At 33.1% G+C, this 15,696-nt stretch overlaps 1 protein-coding gene across 1 annotated transcript in view; it reads left to right on the forward strand.

Moving 5' to 3' along the window:
- Nucleotides 1-15,696, forward strand: part of LOC145258199 (26S proteasome non-ATPase regulatory subunit 3-like) — a 497,578-nt gene that overhangs the window by 49,888 nt on the left and 431,994 nt on the right. Inside the window, exon 2 of the mRNA XM_080116096.1 lies at nt 5,779-5,966. Coding sequence (XP_079972222.1) covers nt 5,779-5,966 — 188 coding nt within the window. The remainder of the gene's footprint in view (nt 1-5,778; nt 5,967-15,696) is intronic.

The following is a 15,696-nucleotide window of genomic DNA, read 5'->3' on the forward strand; positions in this document are numbered from 1 at the left end:
GATCACTTCCCTATTATAATCAATTACAGTAACTCCATCCAAAACCACATACCCAGGTGAAACACAAACAAGGCCAACTGGGCCGAATTGAAAGAACTTTGTTCACTAAAACTAACAGAACATCAAATCCAAACAATAGATGAATTCACAGAAGTACTCATAACAATAGCCAAAAAATGCATACCCCAAAATTCTCCTCCTGGAAAAAAAAACAAACCATGGTTCAATCCAGAATGTAAAACGGCCATAAGACAGAGAAAGGCAGCCTTAAGAAAATTTAAAAAACAACCCACAACGAACAACTTAATAGAATACAAACACCAAAGAGCTAAAACTTGAAAAACAAAGAATGCAAAAGATCCTGCTGGCAACAATTTGTCAACAAAATCAACATCACCACTAAACCCAAAACTGTCTGGGAAATGATTAGGAAAATAACTGGAAAATATCATCCGAATCCAATCAAACACCTTCTCACAAATAAACAGAAAATAACTGATAAAAAAGATATTGCTAACACACTAGCTAAAACCTTTGCCGGAAACTCATCATCAAAACACTACAATAGACAATTCCAAATACTTAAGAAACATGAAGAAAAGTACAAAATAAACTTTAACTCCAAAAACCAAGAGCCTTACAATGAAATCTTCTCACTCAATGAACTAGAAACCGCCATAGAAAAATCCCATAACTCAGCTGTAGGACCAGATGAAGTGCACTACACCTTCCTTAAAGAAATTCCACCAGAATCATTAAAACTCCTCAAAATTTATAATAAAATATGGGAAACAAAAGATTTCCCAACTTCATGGAAAAATGCAACAATAATACCAATACCCAAACTGGGAAAAGATACGTCAAACTCAGAAAACTACAGACCAATAGCTCTCACAAGCTGCCTATGCAAAACGTTCGAAAGAATGATTAACTACTGTCTTATATGGTATATAGATGACAACAAAATAATTTCTGAAATCCAGTGTGGATACCAAAAAAATCGAGGATGTATAGACCACATCACTAACCTCGAAAATTATATCAGAGAAGCTTTTATCAATAAGGAACACATAACATTTTTTTTTTTTCGATCTTGAGAAAGCATATGAAACTACCTGGAAACACGGTATCATAAAAGATCTCCACAACATCGGACTAAGAGGCAGATTACCTGAATTCATAAAAAAACTTCCTAACAGACAGATCTTTCCAAGTTCGCATAGACTCAACTTTATCAGACCCACAAAATCAAGGAGTGCCCCAAAGCAGCATATTATTAACAACTCTCTTTAACATAAAAATCAATAACATTATAAAAGAACTCTCTCCTGATATACATAGCTCCTTATATGTAGATGACTGCTCAATCAGCTACAGATCTAAATACACTCACACTATTGAAAGAAAACTACAACATAACATAAATAAAATTAATAAATGGGCAACTAAAAATGGTTTCAAATTCTCCAAAACTAAAACAAAATACATCCATTTCTGTAACCAACGCAAACTCCACCCTGACCCAACCTTACAGATTGAAGGCGAAACAATTCCATTCGTAAATGAACACAAGCACTTGGGAATCATTTTTGACAAAAAACTAAATTTCATTCTACACATCAAAACCAAATGTAATAAAGCATTACAACTCCTACGAGTCAGCGCCCATACAAATTGGGGAGCTGACAAGAACACACTACTCAAACTATATAGAGCATTAATTAGATCAAAATAGATTATGGTAGCTTCATAAATCAATCCATCAGAAAGTCATACCTAAAAACCCTCAACACAATATGCCACTCCGGACTAAGACTAGCACTAGGAGCATTTCCAACCTCCCCTGTAGAAAGCCTGTATGCCGAAGCACATGTAACTTCTCCAATGCTCAGAAATCAAAACCTTGGTCTAAAATACTACACAAAACTTACAGCCAACCCCACAAACCCAGCACACAATAACACTTTAAATCCAAACCGTAAACACCTTTTCGACCAAGAAGAAAATGCAATCAAGACCTTTGGACTTAGAATAAAATCGATTTCCAAAGAAGCAAGTCTACCCATAACTAAAATTCATGAAACTGTCCTACTCAAAATCCCTCCCTGGAAAATCGTATCCCCTAACATCGATCTAAGTTTAAGTAAATATGAAAAGAAACATACTCATCCAATAACTTATCATGATAATCTCGATAAAATCAAAGAAAAGTATCCAGACCACTCACACATCTATACAGATGGGTCTAAACAAAATAACACAACAGCCAGTGCAGCAATACTCAATAAATTAATAAAAAAACAATCAAACCTTCCAAAAAAAACCTCAATCTTCAGTGCTGAAATACATGCTCTAATCCTAGCTCTCAAACTCGCCTCCAATAACAAAAAAAACAAATTTATAATCCTTTCAGACTCCCAATCTACTCTAAAAGCGATTAAAAAAAATAAAAAAGATGGACAACCCCCTAATCGCAAAATTACTCCAAAAATTAACTGAACTAAACAGTAAAAAAGAAATCATTTTCTGCTGGATACCGAGCCATTCCGGTATTAAAGGTAATGAATTAGCAGATTCTGCAGCAAAAAACGCCTTAAATCTCCCAATCGATGCAAATTTTAAAATTCCATACATAGATCTAAAAAGACGTATCAACGCATATACAACAGAGAAATGGCAAACCTACTGGAATGAACACCCTAACAACAAACTTCACGAAATCATGCCAAAAATCAAAAAACAAGAACAAAATACGAAACTAAACAGAAAAGAAGTCGTCAAACTAACAAGAATAAAAATAGGCCATACTCACTTAACCCACTCATATCTCCTAAAAAAAGAAAGCCAACCCATCTGTATACCTTGTCAAACACCACTCACAATCAAACACACATTAATTGAATGTACTGATTTTGTAACAGTAAGAAATCAATTCTACAAAGAAAACAATATTAAAGAGTTATTTGATAAAAACAATCCCCACACCATACTCTCATATCTTAAAAAAATTGGCCTTTATAAAAAAATGTAAAAAGAACCCTTATACAACGGTCCTGGATATGACCTAAAACTATATTTGATGGTGAGGCCCCACCTTGCGGGCCTTGGGGAGTGTGGAGCCACCCTTTAATTGCCATTGCTCCCAGGTCCAATCCTACCTGGAGTGGTAGTACCTGTTAGGGTCCAAACTATGGGTTAAATAGAATCCGACTTAAAAAACAAATATACTCCATTAAAAATCGTTCCTCAAAATAACTAGATTCGGCATTAAATAACCTGAAAAAGGTTGCTACGCTGTAAAACAAAAACAACCAACAGTGCTCGATATGAGAGTAGAGCTAGATAGTAAGGTATGAAAATATATTTATGGCAATTAAGCTACACAGAAATGTCCATGTTTCATTCCTATAAGGAATTGTCAGTGTAGTAAGTACATAGAATGCATGTAGTAATGTCCATCAACCATAAAAACGCTTTGGATATTTCAAAGTTTTAAGGTAGTTATTTTAAAATAGTCATATTTAAAAAAAAAAAATTGAAACACTTTTAAATCAAGTTGTGGCCTGACTGGTACAGGCATTGACGGCTATGGCTTTCCGGTCATCTATCTCCCTCGTGGCATTCATGAATTCATTGTTGCTCATCATTTTTGATGTTGCCCAGATGTTCAGATTGTCAACGTATGTTTCTCACTGTCGTCCTCTGCTTCTCCTACCCATGATCTTTCCGATCAAATTAATCTGTTCTGTTCCGCCTTTTCTGTAGAAATGGCCCCTGAAACTCTTTTGTCTTTTTCGTACTGTTCTTTTTAGAGACCTTTTTGTGTTTGCTATTTCTAATACCTCTTGGTTTTTTTTTTTTTCTGTCCAGGATATCTTTAAAATTCTGCTCAGGAACCAAGTTTCAGTTGCCTCTAGTCTCTTCCTTGTGGTGTTGCTGATTGTCCAGCACTCGCAACCATATAAAAGAACCAACCATACATATGTTCAGAGTATTCTGAATTTGGTGTCTATTTTAATGTTTTTGTTGGTCATGATTAACGACAGTCTTTTGAAGACGATTTGACTGAGGCTATGTCCTTTTGTATTTCAGTTGTGTACCTTCCATCAGATGTCGTCCAGTAGCCCAGATATTTGAATTTATCGACTTGTTTAACTGGTATACTGCACTGAAATCATCTGAAACACTAAGTCCTCAAAATACAACTTTTGTGTTCAGAAATGAATATCCTTTCATATGCTATAATGAATAATAATATATATATTTGAAGAGTTTTTTGGAAAGTAATGATAAAAATGTTAATGCTATGAAACAGCCATTTTGCAACATGTTTTTTTTTTTTACCCTTTTACACTCACTATTAATCTCTTAAACATTGGTAAACAAACTTCATCAAAATTTCAGAGTGTTAATAAATAAAACCTTATACCAAGTTAAATCTGATTTTTTTTTCTTACTTGTGTATATTCAAATATAATCTAATTAAATAAGCATTTCCTGTTTTATTACAAAATTAAACAAAATTATTACACTTCCTTTTCTTTTCCCTTAAACTATATCCAGTGGTGAGGCCCCAGCTTGCGGGCTTTGGGGAGTGTGGAGCCACCCTTTAATTACCATTGCTCCCAGGTACACTCTGATCCGGAGTGGTAGTACCTGTTAGAGTCCCAACTATGGGTTAAATAGAAACCGACTTGAAAACAACAAATATGTTCTATTAAAAAATTTTTCTTCAAAATCTTTGGATTCGGCGTTAAATAACCCGAAAAGGGTTGATATGCAGCAAAACAAAAACCAACCAACAACCAATCCTTTTCTTTTCAGAAAATTACTGTTGTTTTATGTTTTACAAATGATTGCCAACAATTATTTTTTCGCATAAAAGAATGCATTTTTTTTTTTAATTGGTATCAATTAAAAAAAAAAAAGTGTTCTTTTATGTGATTATGCATGATTAGCCTAAAAAATCCTAGTGGAAAAAAATTACAACAAAAATAATTGAGTGGATGGGGGATCATTTTCGCATATTAATTTAATGTATAATGATCCTCCATTTTCTGGCCATTCTTGGGTTTTAGAGCAATTAGTACTCCAAATTCTTTTGATATTTTTTCAATTTGAAAAGTTAGTATCTCTACTATTATGTAAAAGGAACTTTGTGTGTCTGTGTGCACATGTGAGTTTGTTTCTTCATGGACATAAAAATGGCTGGCCCGATTTTTATGAAATTTTACACAAAGGTACTATATGTGCCTGGCAGCATTCTTAGATAGGTTTTTATTGGAGTGTCTTTGATAAGTATTCATAATCGAAATAATCTTATGAAAGAAACCACTGGCGATTTTGACCAAAGTTAACACCTTACATAGCCTAAAATCACAAGTGCATTTGAGAAGTTTTATTGCCACACAAGCTGAAAGGCCCAACATATATAAAATCAAAAGTAGGTTCTTTGATGTGACGGATGCATTTGAAATGAATGTTACTGTTTAGAGCACAATTGAAGCATGATGCTTGACTTTTGCATTTTGAACTTAAATTCAGACCATTATATATAAAAAATAATTTGATAAAATTAACAGTAGGTTCTCTACAGTGCAATGTAGAATACAATGTCACTACAGGGAGGCATGTGAAGTTTCCTTCTGGTGCACTGCAATGTGTCCCCAACTAGAGCATATCAAGTTAAAAAATAATGTCAACTTAGTAATTACTTTGAAATAATTAGCAAACTTATTTGACCTCATAATGACCAATGTATGTACTTCTTATTTCCAGATATCAAGGAACATGTTAAACACATAGAGAAAGCAGTATCTACTAAGGAGCCACGTTTTATGTCTCGTGCCATCCGTGGATTGGTGTCTATTCGAAGAAGAATTAACCATTCCGTTCTCAGACGACTTGTCACAGCTTATCTGGGTAACCAGGCTTCTGCACAAGTGCTTTGTGGATTTTTGGAAGAGGTAAAAGAATTTGTTTTATATTTTAAATGTATCTTTTCTGACACTATAAGTGATGTATGTGCAAAATGAATGGTTGATCCATAAAATGTGTAAGCATTTTGGCCCCTTCCTTCACTTGGAGATTTAGGAAATGAATTTTAATCAAATTTTCAGTATTTATTAATGATCACAGAATAGAATGAACCTCTTATTTTTATAATCTTAGTGAAAATGTATTTTATGTAAACAAAAAATACCTTTGCTAATGTTAGTTTTAAATACTAAAACAAAAACATGAATTTTTATTTTTATTTTTTATGAAAATAAAGTATCATAGATGTTAACAGTAAAAAGTTTTTTTTTTTTAAATATTTAAAGAACATTACGAAAAAACACTTAAGGTTCGTGTTAATGAAAAAAAAAAAAAAGAAAGAAAATAATTAATTTTTTGAACTAACGATATTATTGAATTAAGCATTGTTTATTCAATATTTTCACCAAAAAAATATAATTGTAAAAAAATATTTATTTTATGTAATTTTAATAAGTATCTGGGAAAATTTAAATGTAATATATTCTTTCCTTTGTACACATGAATGTGTAAACATCAGTGTAAGATTAAAAAAAAATTTTTTTTATAATCTTGAAAATAAAAACATTGAGATCCTCGGTTACTAAGAAAAAATAATTAAAATAATATTTCTATTAACAATTAATTTTAAGAAATGGACAGAATGGTAAAAAAAAAAAAAAAAAAATTAAAGTTTATATCTTCCATTAGTAAATCATTTTCTTTCAAATTTAAATTCTATTTAATCTATATCTCTATAAAAGTGAAAGTATCTGTCTGTGTGTCTGTACATTTCCCTACACAATAACACTGTCAATTTTCAGTCTACAGACTCGAAATTTGATATACAGGGTATTGAGATTTGGGAAAATCTTTGTAATCTGTTTTCAGCCAGAAATTTGGCTGTTAAGGGGTCAAAGTTCAACGATTTGATCTTTGAGAACTCTACCAAACTCCTTCACCAATTTTCAGTATAAACACTTGAAATTTTAGATATAGGTTCCTTGGACATGGATCTAACTTAATAACTTGATTTGAGCCCAAAACAATAAATGTTAAGGGGTTATAATAGGGGTCAAAGTAAAAAGAAATTTGACCTCTGCGGTCTCTACCAAATTACTCAGACAATTTTTGGTCTAAACATTTGAAATTTTACATAAAGGGTATTCAGAGATAGGGCAAGCTTTTTAATCAGTTTGGGTGGAAAATTTGAGCTATTAATATATAAATATATGTATGTATGTTTGCATGTCTGCCTAAAACTTTCGACAGAGGCGACGAATTTTCACAAGATCAGTATAGTTTTGAAGCTTGACTCTTCAGATGATAAATACTGAAAAATTGGCTAAAAACATTCATTTCTTCACCTTCAACTGGGCACTTTTCTACACAGAGGGGTTGCTTTTTTCGCCGATATTTTTGAAAGTCATCCCCTCTTTTCAATTGTCTAGTCTTAATTTAAACCTATATCACTTCCGGTTTGGTGGTGGTTGTAACAGCAAAGACGTCACGTTTTTTTTCCCGTTCTTTTCCTCCTTCACGGTACGGGTTCGAGCCTGCCTTCCTGCTACCACTTTTTTTTATTTTTTTTTACTCAACACACACGTCCAAACACCCGGGCAACGCCGGGCACCAATGCTAGTCATTAATAAAGAGTTGTTTCAGTTTATTTTCAATGAATAATAACATTTAAGGATAAATTGAATAATGTAATTGCTAATATTAACTTTTTGACCACATTATAAACGTTTATTTAAACGTCTAAGGAAAAACATTAGTAAACAAATGTCATCAATAATTTTAGAGAAAAAATTTAGAAAAAAAAAAATTCTAATTTGTGTACATTCAAAAAATATTCTAATAAGCACTTCCTGTTATTACAACCAACAAAATCAAACGAAATTATAACACTTCCTGTTATTCATACTTTTGTAAAAATCAGTTGGATTGTGTTTACAAATTATTACCAACTTTTTTTTTCCCAACTAACCCGATCAAAGTGTAGTATCTGTTCCGACAGATACTGCAAGCAAAGACCATATGTGGGGGTAACCCCACATATCAGACCTTGGTCAATGTAGGGGCAACCCTTCATACCAACAGTTACTATCCAGCTCCCATTTCCCACCTCTCGGGAGCTGGTCCCCCTTTTTCCCTCCCCCCTCCCTCTCTCTCCACATTAAAAAACGGCCTTGTGCCTAATTTGCTCAGTGGGGAAGCAAATAAATACAACTAACCCGCTTTTTGAGGATTATGCAATTTTTGTTTTAAAAGCGTATGTACATTTTCTTTAATTTGGTATCTTCAAATTTTAATTTACTAATTATCATTGAAATAGTTTCAGAAAACTGATAATTATTTTTCTAGAGATTTTTAAAGATGAATTCAGATATTTGGACTTGAAATTCAAACAAATTTCTTTTTGCAACATTTTCCACTGTAATTTCTTTTTTTCTTTTTTTGTTTACACATAAATATACATCTTTTTCTTTTAAAGATTAACTTTGGTCTGTTATCATTCAATTAAAATTTAGATGTTTACAAAAAATATAATTATAAGCCTCTTTGTAGAAGCATAGAAGGCTGTTATTTTTGGCCATTTCTGACCATACCTACAGTTTACTGTTTTTTATTGATTTAAAATAAAGATACACAAACTCTGGATGCTTCTAAAACATTGCAACTTCTAATGATACGATTCATATCAACTTACTAATTACTTTGAAATTATTAACAAACTCATTTGACCTCGAATTATATGGATTTATCGGACTACTGTTCTCATTTTGAGTGTGATTTTTCACAACGTTTCGGTTGATATAACTTCTGACCTCCTTCAGGTGTATCTTGTCGAACTCGGGAATGTTTCTGTCAAACTTGGGAATTTGGATTTATTTTATTATATTTTATTATATCATGCTCTTGCTCCGTCATCCATGACTGGATAGAGATCCTAAGTAATAGGTTACATACATTTACTGTTTTATTTATTAAAAGTATCACTTTTCTTCTTTTAATATATTTAAAGGCACTATTGAAAAAAAACAAACATGAACTCGTATGTAATTGGGCAGGGTCACCAAATTGACTAGCATCGTTTATTTCCTGTGACGTGTCATGACATAGGCAGCAAGCAATAACTTAATGTGTGATCTGCAGAATTCTTTTGAGGAAATAATTTAATTTGTCGAGAACCTAGTTTCCTTCAAAGTGTTAGACATTGTAGTGTCTGGTACACTGAAACGTTCTCAGATTATCTTTGAGTGTATGTGAAAATGGAGGGTTGTGAGCTTTTATAATGAACTTTTCCACGCATTTTATTCTTTTCTTTATCATCTAAACAGGGAGAGAGTGATAGAAGCAAAAGTGATAGATATCCTATAAAATTAGCAATAATGTTCAGCACTTGACAAGGCACACACTGCTACTTAACTTGATACTCATAGTCTTTAAATCAGTAATAAGTACATTTTTCCTATGTCTATCAAAATAAAACTTCTATAACTGGATTCACAATAAATTTTACTTTAAAATATTTTAATATTTTTGTTGTGATTTGTATATTCAAAGAAATCGCTATTTAAATCCGACTATTAACGACGACATATGTCAGCATAGCATGCCCGCTTGCAGTAGATGACTTTTTGCAAATTAGCGGTTGAGGTGTGTTCACATAAATACCCGAAGCAGAAGTTGTACACATTGACAACGTTTCTAATTGTTTTAGCTAATTAGAGGAAAGAATTGCCTTTGCTACGTAATTCGAACACAACACGTACGTCTTTCTAGTCCAAAGTTAGAATATCTAAAAATTGATGCTTTGTAGTCCAAAGATCAGTAAAGATAGAAACTGTGTTTACACGCTATTTAATAGGGAATATATTAATTTCTTTTGTCCTAAAATTTGAAAAGAATTGGCTAAAAACTTTTTTATACCTGAGTAGATAAAAATAGTGACAGCCCCATGTAAACGTGAGAATTTTTGTGTGCTAAGACGTGCACAAAAAATCTGTTAAATCATTCGTCAACTAACTTAAGAAAATAAAGTATTCATTTTATTTTTGTTATTATTTAGAAATCATAAATTTTTAAGGTACTACTACAGTTTATCGCCGAAAATAGAGACGCTATTTTTTTTATTTTTTTTTTTTTTTCAGGCACCTGTTGTCAAAATGAGAGGGAGAAATCAGTATTTTAAACTTTTTATGATCAAAGCATGAAATAAATAACAAAATAATTAAACTAGATAATGATTACTTCCGGAAAGAACTAATTACTATGTGCTCCAGCATAGTATAAACACTCTCAACCTCTCCATGTTAAGAACACCTTTCTGAGGTTGTGGGGGGGGGGGTGTTTATTCTGAAAGCCGTTCTTAACATGAGGAGGTTGGGGGCACGTAGTAATTAGTTTGTTTTTTTTAAATTTATTTATTTCTATTTATTTCGTGCTTTGGTCATAGTTTAAAATACTGATTGCTCCCTCTTATTTTGACGACAGGTGCCCGAAAAAAAATGGCGTCTCCATTTTCGGCGATAAACTATAGTACCATTTTTAATTATGGATAGGAATAGAATATTTTTTTTAAAAAAGAATAACTGACAATGAACATTTGTTTTTTTTTTTTTTTTTTTTTTTTTTTTTCTTTTCTTGGTTTTCGAGTTGCAAATAAAATATCTCAAAGTTAACACTTTTTTAATACAAAGATAAGTAAAGATAGAAACTGTGTTCGAACGCTATTTAATTGCAAATATATTAATTTCTTTTGTCTTTAAATTTGAAAAGAATTTTATGCACGAGTAGATACAAGTAGTGACAACCGCATGTAAACATGAGAATTTTTGTGTGCCGAGACGTGCACAAAAAATCTGTTAACAAATCGTTCGTCAACTAACTCAATAACAAAACATTCATTTTTTTTTTTATTTTTATTATTTAAAAAACAAATTTTTAATTATGGAGAGGAAAAGAATATTTAAAAAAAATAAATTCTTTGAAAAAGAATGACCGACAATGACCACGATTTTAAATGAGTTAAAACACACAAACCACTTATCCAGTTAAGTAAAAGAATAACTTTTATTGGGTTTGTTTTACAATCCACAGAAGTATGAAAAAGTGGTCAAAAAACAAATATATAACAAATAAATGTGACCAAAGGCAAGTTACTCTTCTACCTACCTTGATAAATTTTTGGTGTTGTAAATATTTATTCTGATAAAAAAAAAAAAACAAGTAGTGTCGAGCGTTACATGAGAACAAGAAAAAATGGCTGCAATGTCGCTTGAAGTCTCGACAATGACTTGAAAATAAGAAATTATGCAAAATAGTGGTAGAAACTCCCCCAATAATTGTTATGGTAACTTGAAGCTGCTAAAATGAAATTTAATTATACTAATTAGTTTAATGTACTTGAAAACATAATTGTAATCTGTACAAAATTTCCTTACATTTGATATGCTACAAGCCATATTTTGTTAATTTCTTTGAGTTGTGTCGTGGTAGCCATCTTAGATTTCCTAGTTGCCATTTTGGTTTTCCTGGTTGCCATCTTGGATTTTTCATGGTGTAATGATGACAAGTGATAATGTCTATCAGAATAATATTTCGCATGATGATAAAACCTTATCTCCCATTTTTTAAAACTGTTTTTATGATGCTTCTATTTTAAGCCGTTAAAATGAAACTTAATTATGCTAATCAGTTTAATGTACTTGAAAACAATTTTTATCTGTACAAAATTTCCTTTAATTTGATATGCTACAAGCCATATTTTGTTAATAATTTCTTGGAATTGTGTTATAGTGGCCATTTTGGATTTCCTGATTGCCATCTTGGATTTTTCATGATGTTATAATGGCAAATGGTAATGTCCATCAGAATAATACTTCCTATGATGATAAAGCCTTACTTACCATTTTTCTTAGCTATTTTTATGATGTTTCTACTCAAAGCTATTAAAATGAAACTGGAATATGCTAATTAGTATGCAAATTACCAAGTGAGATGGTCATAAATAACGCCAACTGAACATGGTGGTATTAAGATAATATGTTCAAAATTTCATCATAATATCTTAAAAAGAACTGAAGATACAACTTTTTAAAGACGGGTTAGTCTGTAAATTGTGCAAATATATACATATTTGGTTCTTATACATATTTGGTCTTTATACATATTTGGTCCTTATTATACATATTTGGTCTTTATACATATTTGGTCCTTATTATACATATTTGGTTCTTATACAGGTAGAGGATTATGTTGGGATTGAGATATCTGCTGGAGTGGTAGAATAAGCCAACCATTTTTCCGGTGATCTTGGCAATGGATTTAATCATCATATTTTGTTTTAGATCCATGTTTCTATGCTACTATATGTTGTAAAGTATTAGAATATTCGATAACAAAGTTGTTTTTTTTTTTATTTTATGGTTGTAAATATAAAACAAAAAAAAATGTATTTAAGTTAATCTTCATTTAGCTCACAAAAAAGTTTTTGTTGTTTTCATTGTTTTAAACACATTTTTTGTTCCTTAGTTTATGGTTAATCAAAATCAACGACTGCACTTGTTTGCCTGTTTCAAAATCCACACTAACTGATGTAACTGCTATCTGAGGTCCATCCACAATATAACATATAACTATAAGGTTTAATTTTTAGAGAAAGCCACCACTTTCGGTCATTGTTCAAAACTGTATCTAATTATGAAGCTAGAAGGATTTGAAACAAAATTTAGAAACCTATAAACGCTTGTGTGGGTAGGTGGGTAATTAATCTCAAATTATTTTGCATGAATTTCTCTGGCTGATAAATTTTCTATTTACCTTCTAAAACACAAAAATATAATCCTAACCCTAACTTTTCTAGAAATCTTCGCTATTAGCTGAAAGTAGCATTTAGAATAAATGCCAAAGACATTTTTTTTTTTTAAACACTTGAGTGTTTAAATTTTTGTTTTATTTAATAGTAAAATGAATTACATTTTCCTTCATAAATTCACAGATAATGATTAACCAACAAAATAATTTCGCATTTCTGGATCAACAAAATAATTTGGCATTTCAAGGACCTGTGGCACAGTTGTTAGAGTACTGGGAAAAATCAATTTTAAGTGAAATTCTTCTGAAGGTTGAAGGTTGAGTCTATACACAATTTTCTGACAGAGATCGTAATCTCAGATCTTCTACATCTGCAGCAAAAAGCAGTAGCATACAGATCACGATGTAAAGATGAGGAACTGTTATCTACTATGGTAGGCATCATACAGATGAAGTTAAAAACAGAAGTGACTAAATCCTTATTCAATGCTGTGTTGATAGATGTATCTACAGACATAACTAACCACAAATATCTTGTTGCATTTGTCCAAATCTTTTTTTTTTTTTTTTTTTTTATCAAGATCCGGAAGCCACTCGGGGATAAGGGTTATTGCGTGTACAGTAATCAATGGGATAGTATCGTAGTAATCGTTAGTATTGGAGATTTGATAAAGTATCTTACTTAAGGAGGGGGGGGCGATTCATCAGGAATTTGTTTATGTTGGACTTGAAGACATTCAAGTTGTAGTCAGGTGGGAAACAGGCAAACGGAAGAGAGTTCCACAGGCGTGCACTTCTAAGAAAGAAGCTCTGTTCATGGAATCTACGTTTTGATTTAGGTACAGTTAAAGAGTGGGGAAAATTATTGACAATGGTTTCAGCGAGACGGGTGTTTATTGTGAAAGATTGGCGAGGGGGAAGGCAGAGATTGGAGTGTAGACGAGCACTTGCCATGGAAATAACGATAAAACAAAGACAGGCTCGCAACGTCTCTTCTGTGGAAGAGAGGTTGCAGGGAAGAGAAAAGGGCATCCTCGACTAAGCCACGAAGTCTATTTTGTACTCTGTCAAGGCAGGATAGGCTGTTTTTAGCAGGTCCTGCCCAGATGTGGCAGCAGTACTCAATCCTTGGATGTACTTGGCTTTTATATAGGTAGAGAATTGCATCAGTAGTGAGATATCTTCTGGAGCTTTAGAAGGATCCCACCATTTTCCCAGCGACTTTGACAACAGACTTGATCAGGAGTAAAGATCAAACCCAGAAGCTTGTCAAAACATGGAACCTCCCAAGACAAGAGCCATCCATTTCAATTGATGCCAGATGGGGATCAGAGCATTGATGATGTAAAGATAGGAGCTTGGTTTTAGATACATTAAAAGTAACCAGCCACCTCTTCCCCCACTGTACCACACGCTCAAGCAAGATCAGAGGAGAGAGAACCAGAGAGAATTTTGTCATTTACGGCCTTTGATGTGTTGCCATAGATGGTCGTGTCATCAGCATAGATGTCAATGAATGATTTAAGTATGTGTTTTGCGAGATCATTGATGTAAATCAGGAAGAGAGTTGGGCCCAGGATGGACTCCTGAGGGACTCCAGCATTAATACTGTGGGCCTCTGATTTCTGCCCATCAACCACTACTCTTATGAGCCTATCAGAGAGAAATGATTTAATAATTGAGAAAACATTTCCAGTTATACCGTAGCTGGAAATCTTGTGAAGTAGGCCTTTATGCTATACCTTATCGAAGGCCTTTGATATGTCAAGAGCAATTGCCATAGAAAGGAAGCCTTTGTCGAGAGATTCACTAATCCTATGAGATATAACCGTTAGCACATCTGCTGTAGATCTAGCAGAACGGAAACCATATTACATGTCACTAAGAAGGTTATTTCTGCTGAGGTGGTTGACTACTTCTCTATTTAATATAGATTCCAGCAGCTTACTCATGACACACAGGAGACTTATTGGTCTGTACTGAGAGGGAGAGGACTTATCACCTGAATTCTTAAATGCAGGGCATACTGATGAGGTTTTCCAGGGTGTTGGGAAGCGCTTCTCCTTAAGGCAACACTTAAACAGTTTTGTAAGTATGGGGGCAAGTTCTGGTTGAAGCTTTTTCAACACTATAATTGGAATGCCGTCCGGGCCAGTTGCTTTACTGGAATTAAGGTTCTTGATTAGCTTGGCGACCTCACACACAGATATTTGTATGTTGCATAGTGTGTTGCATATTATAGGAGGAAATGCGAGGAGTTGATGGCCTTCATCACATAAGGTAGAATTAGCTGCAAAGTTCTTGGCAAATAGTTTGGCTTTGTCTGATGCTGACGAAATGACTTCAGGTCCATTGATGCGGGTTGGGATAGAACTCGCGCTTCTGTTCAGGATCCTGTTTGCTATTTGCCAAAACTGGTGGGAACCAAGCCGCTGCTCACCTACTTTGGATGGATTTAACGGACTGAGCATATAGCTCACTTGCATTTTTTATTACTCTTTTAAAGTGGTTGCTGGTAGTCCTGAAAGCAGCTTTAGTCTCAATACATCTATTACATTGGTAGCTATGGAAAAAGTGATTTCTGTGTGCGATGGAGGCAGAACATTCTGGGGAGAACCATGACTGGCTATTAGGTTTTTGTTGGAATTTTTTGGATGGTATGAATCGGTCTATGCCTACAATTAACTATTCGGTCAGGTCTGATTCTATAGAGGACACATCCTTTTTAAACATGGAATTCAGAGGTAGATCAGATATAAATGTATGGAAGCTATCCCAGTCAGCCATAGAGTATCCAGAAAGTCTTGATTAAAACTAGAAAATCCCATTAATGTAAATGAACATGGGATCAGGTGGAGC

This window comes from Euprymna scolopes, chromosome 33 (assembly GCF_053919585.1).
Source record: "Euprymna scolopes isolate OS-2025 chromosome 33, ASM5391958v1, whole genome shotgun sequence".
Classification (NCBI taxonomy): Eukaryota; Metazoa; Mollusca; class Cephalopoda; order Sepiida; family Sepiolidae; genus Euprymna; species Euprymna scolopes.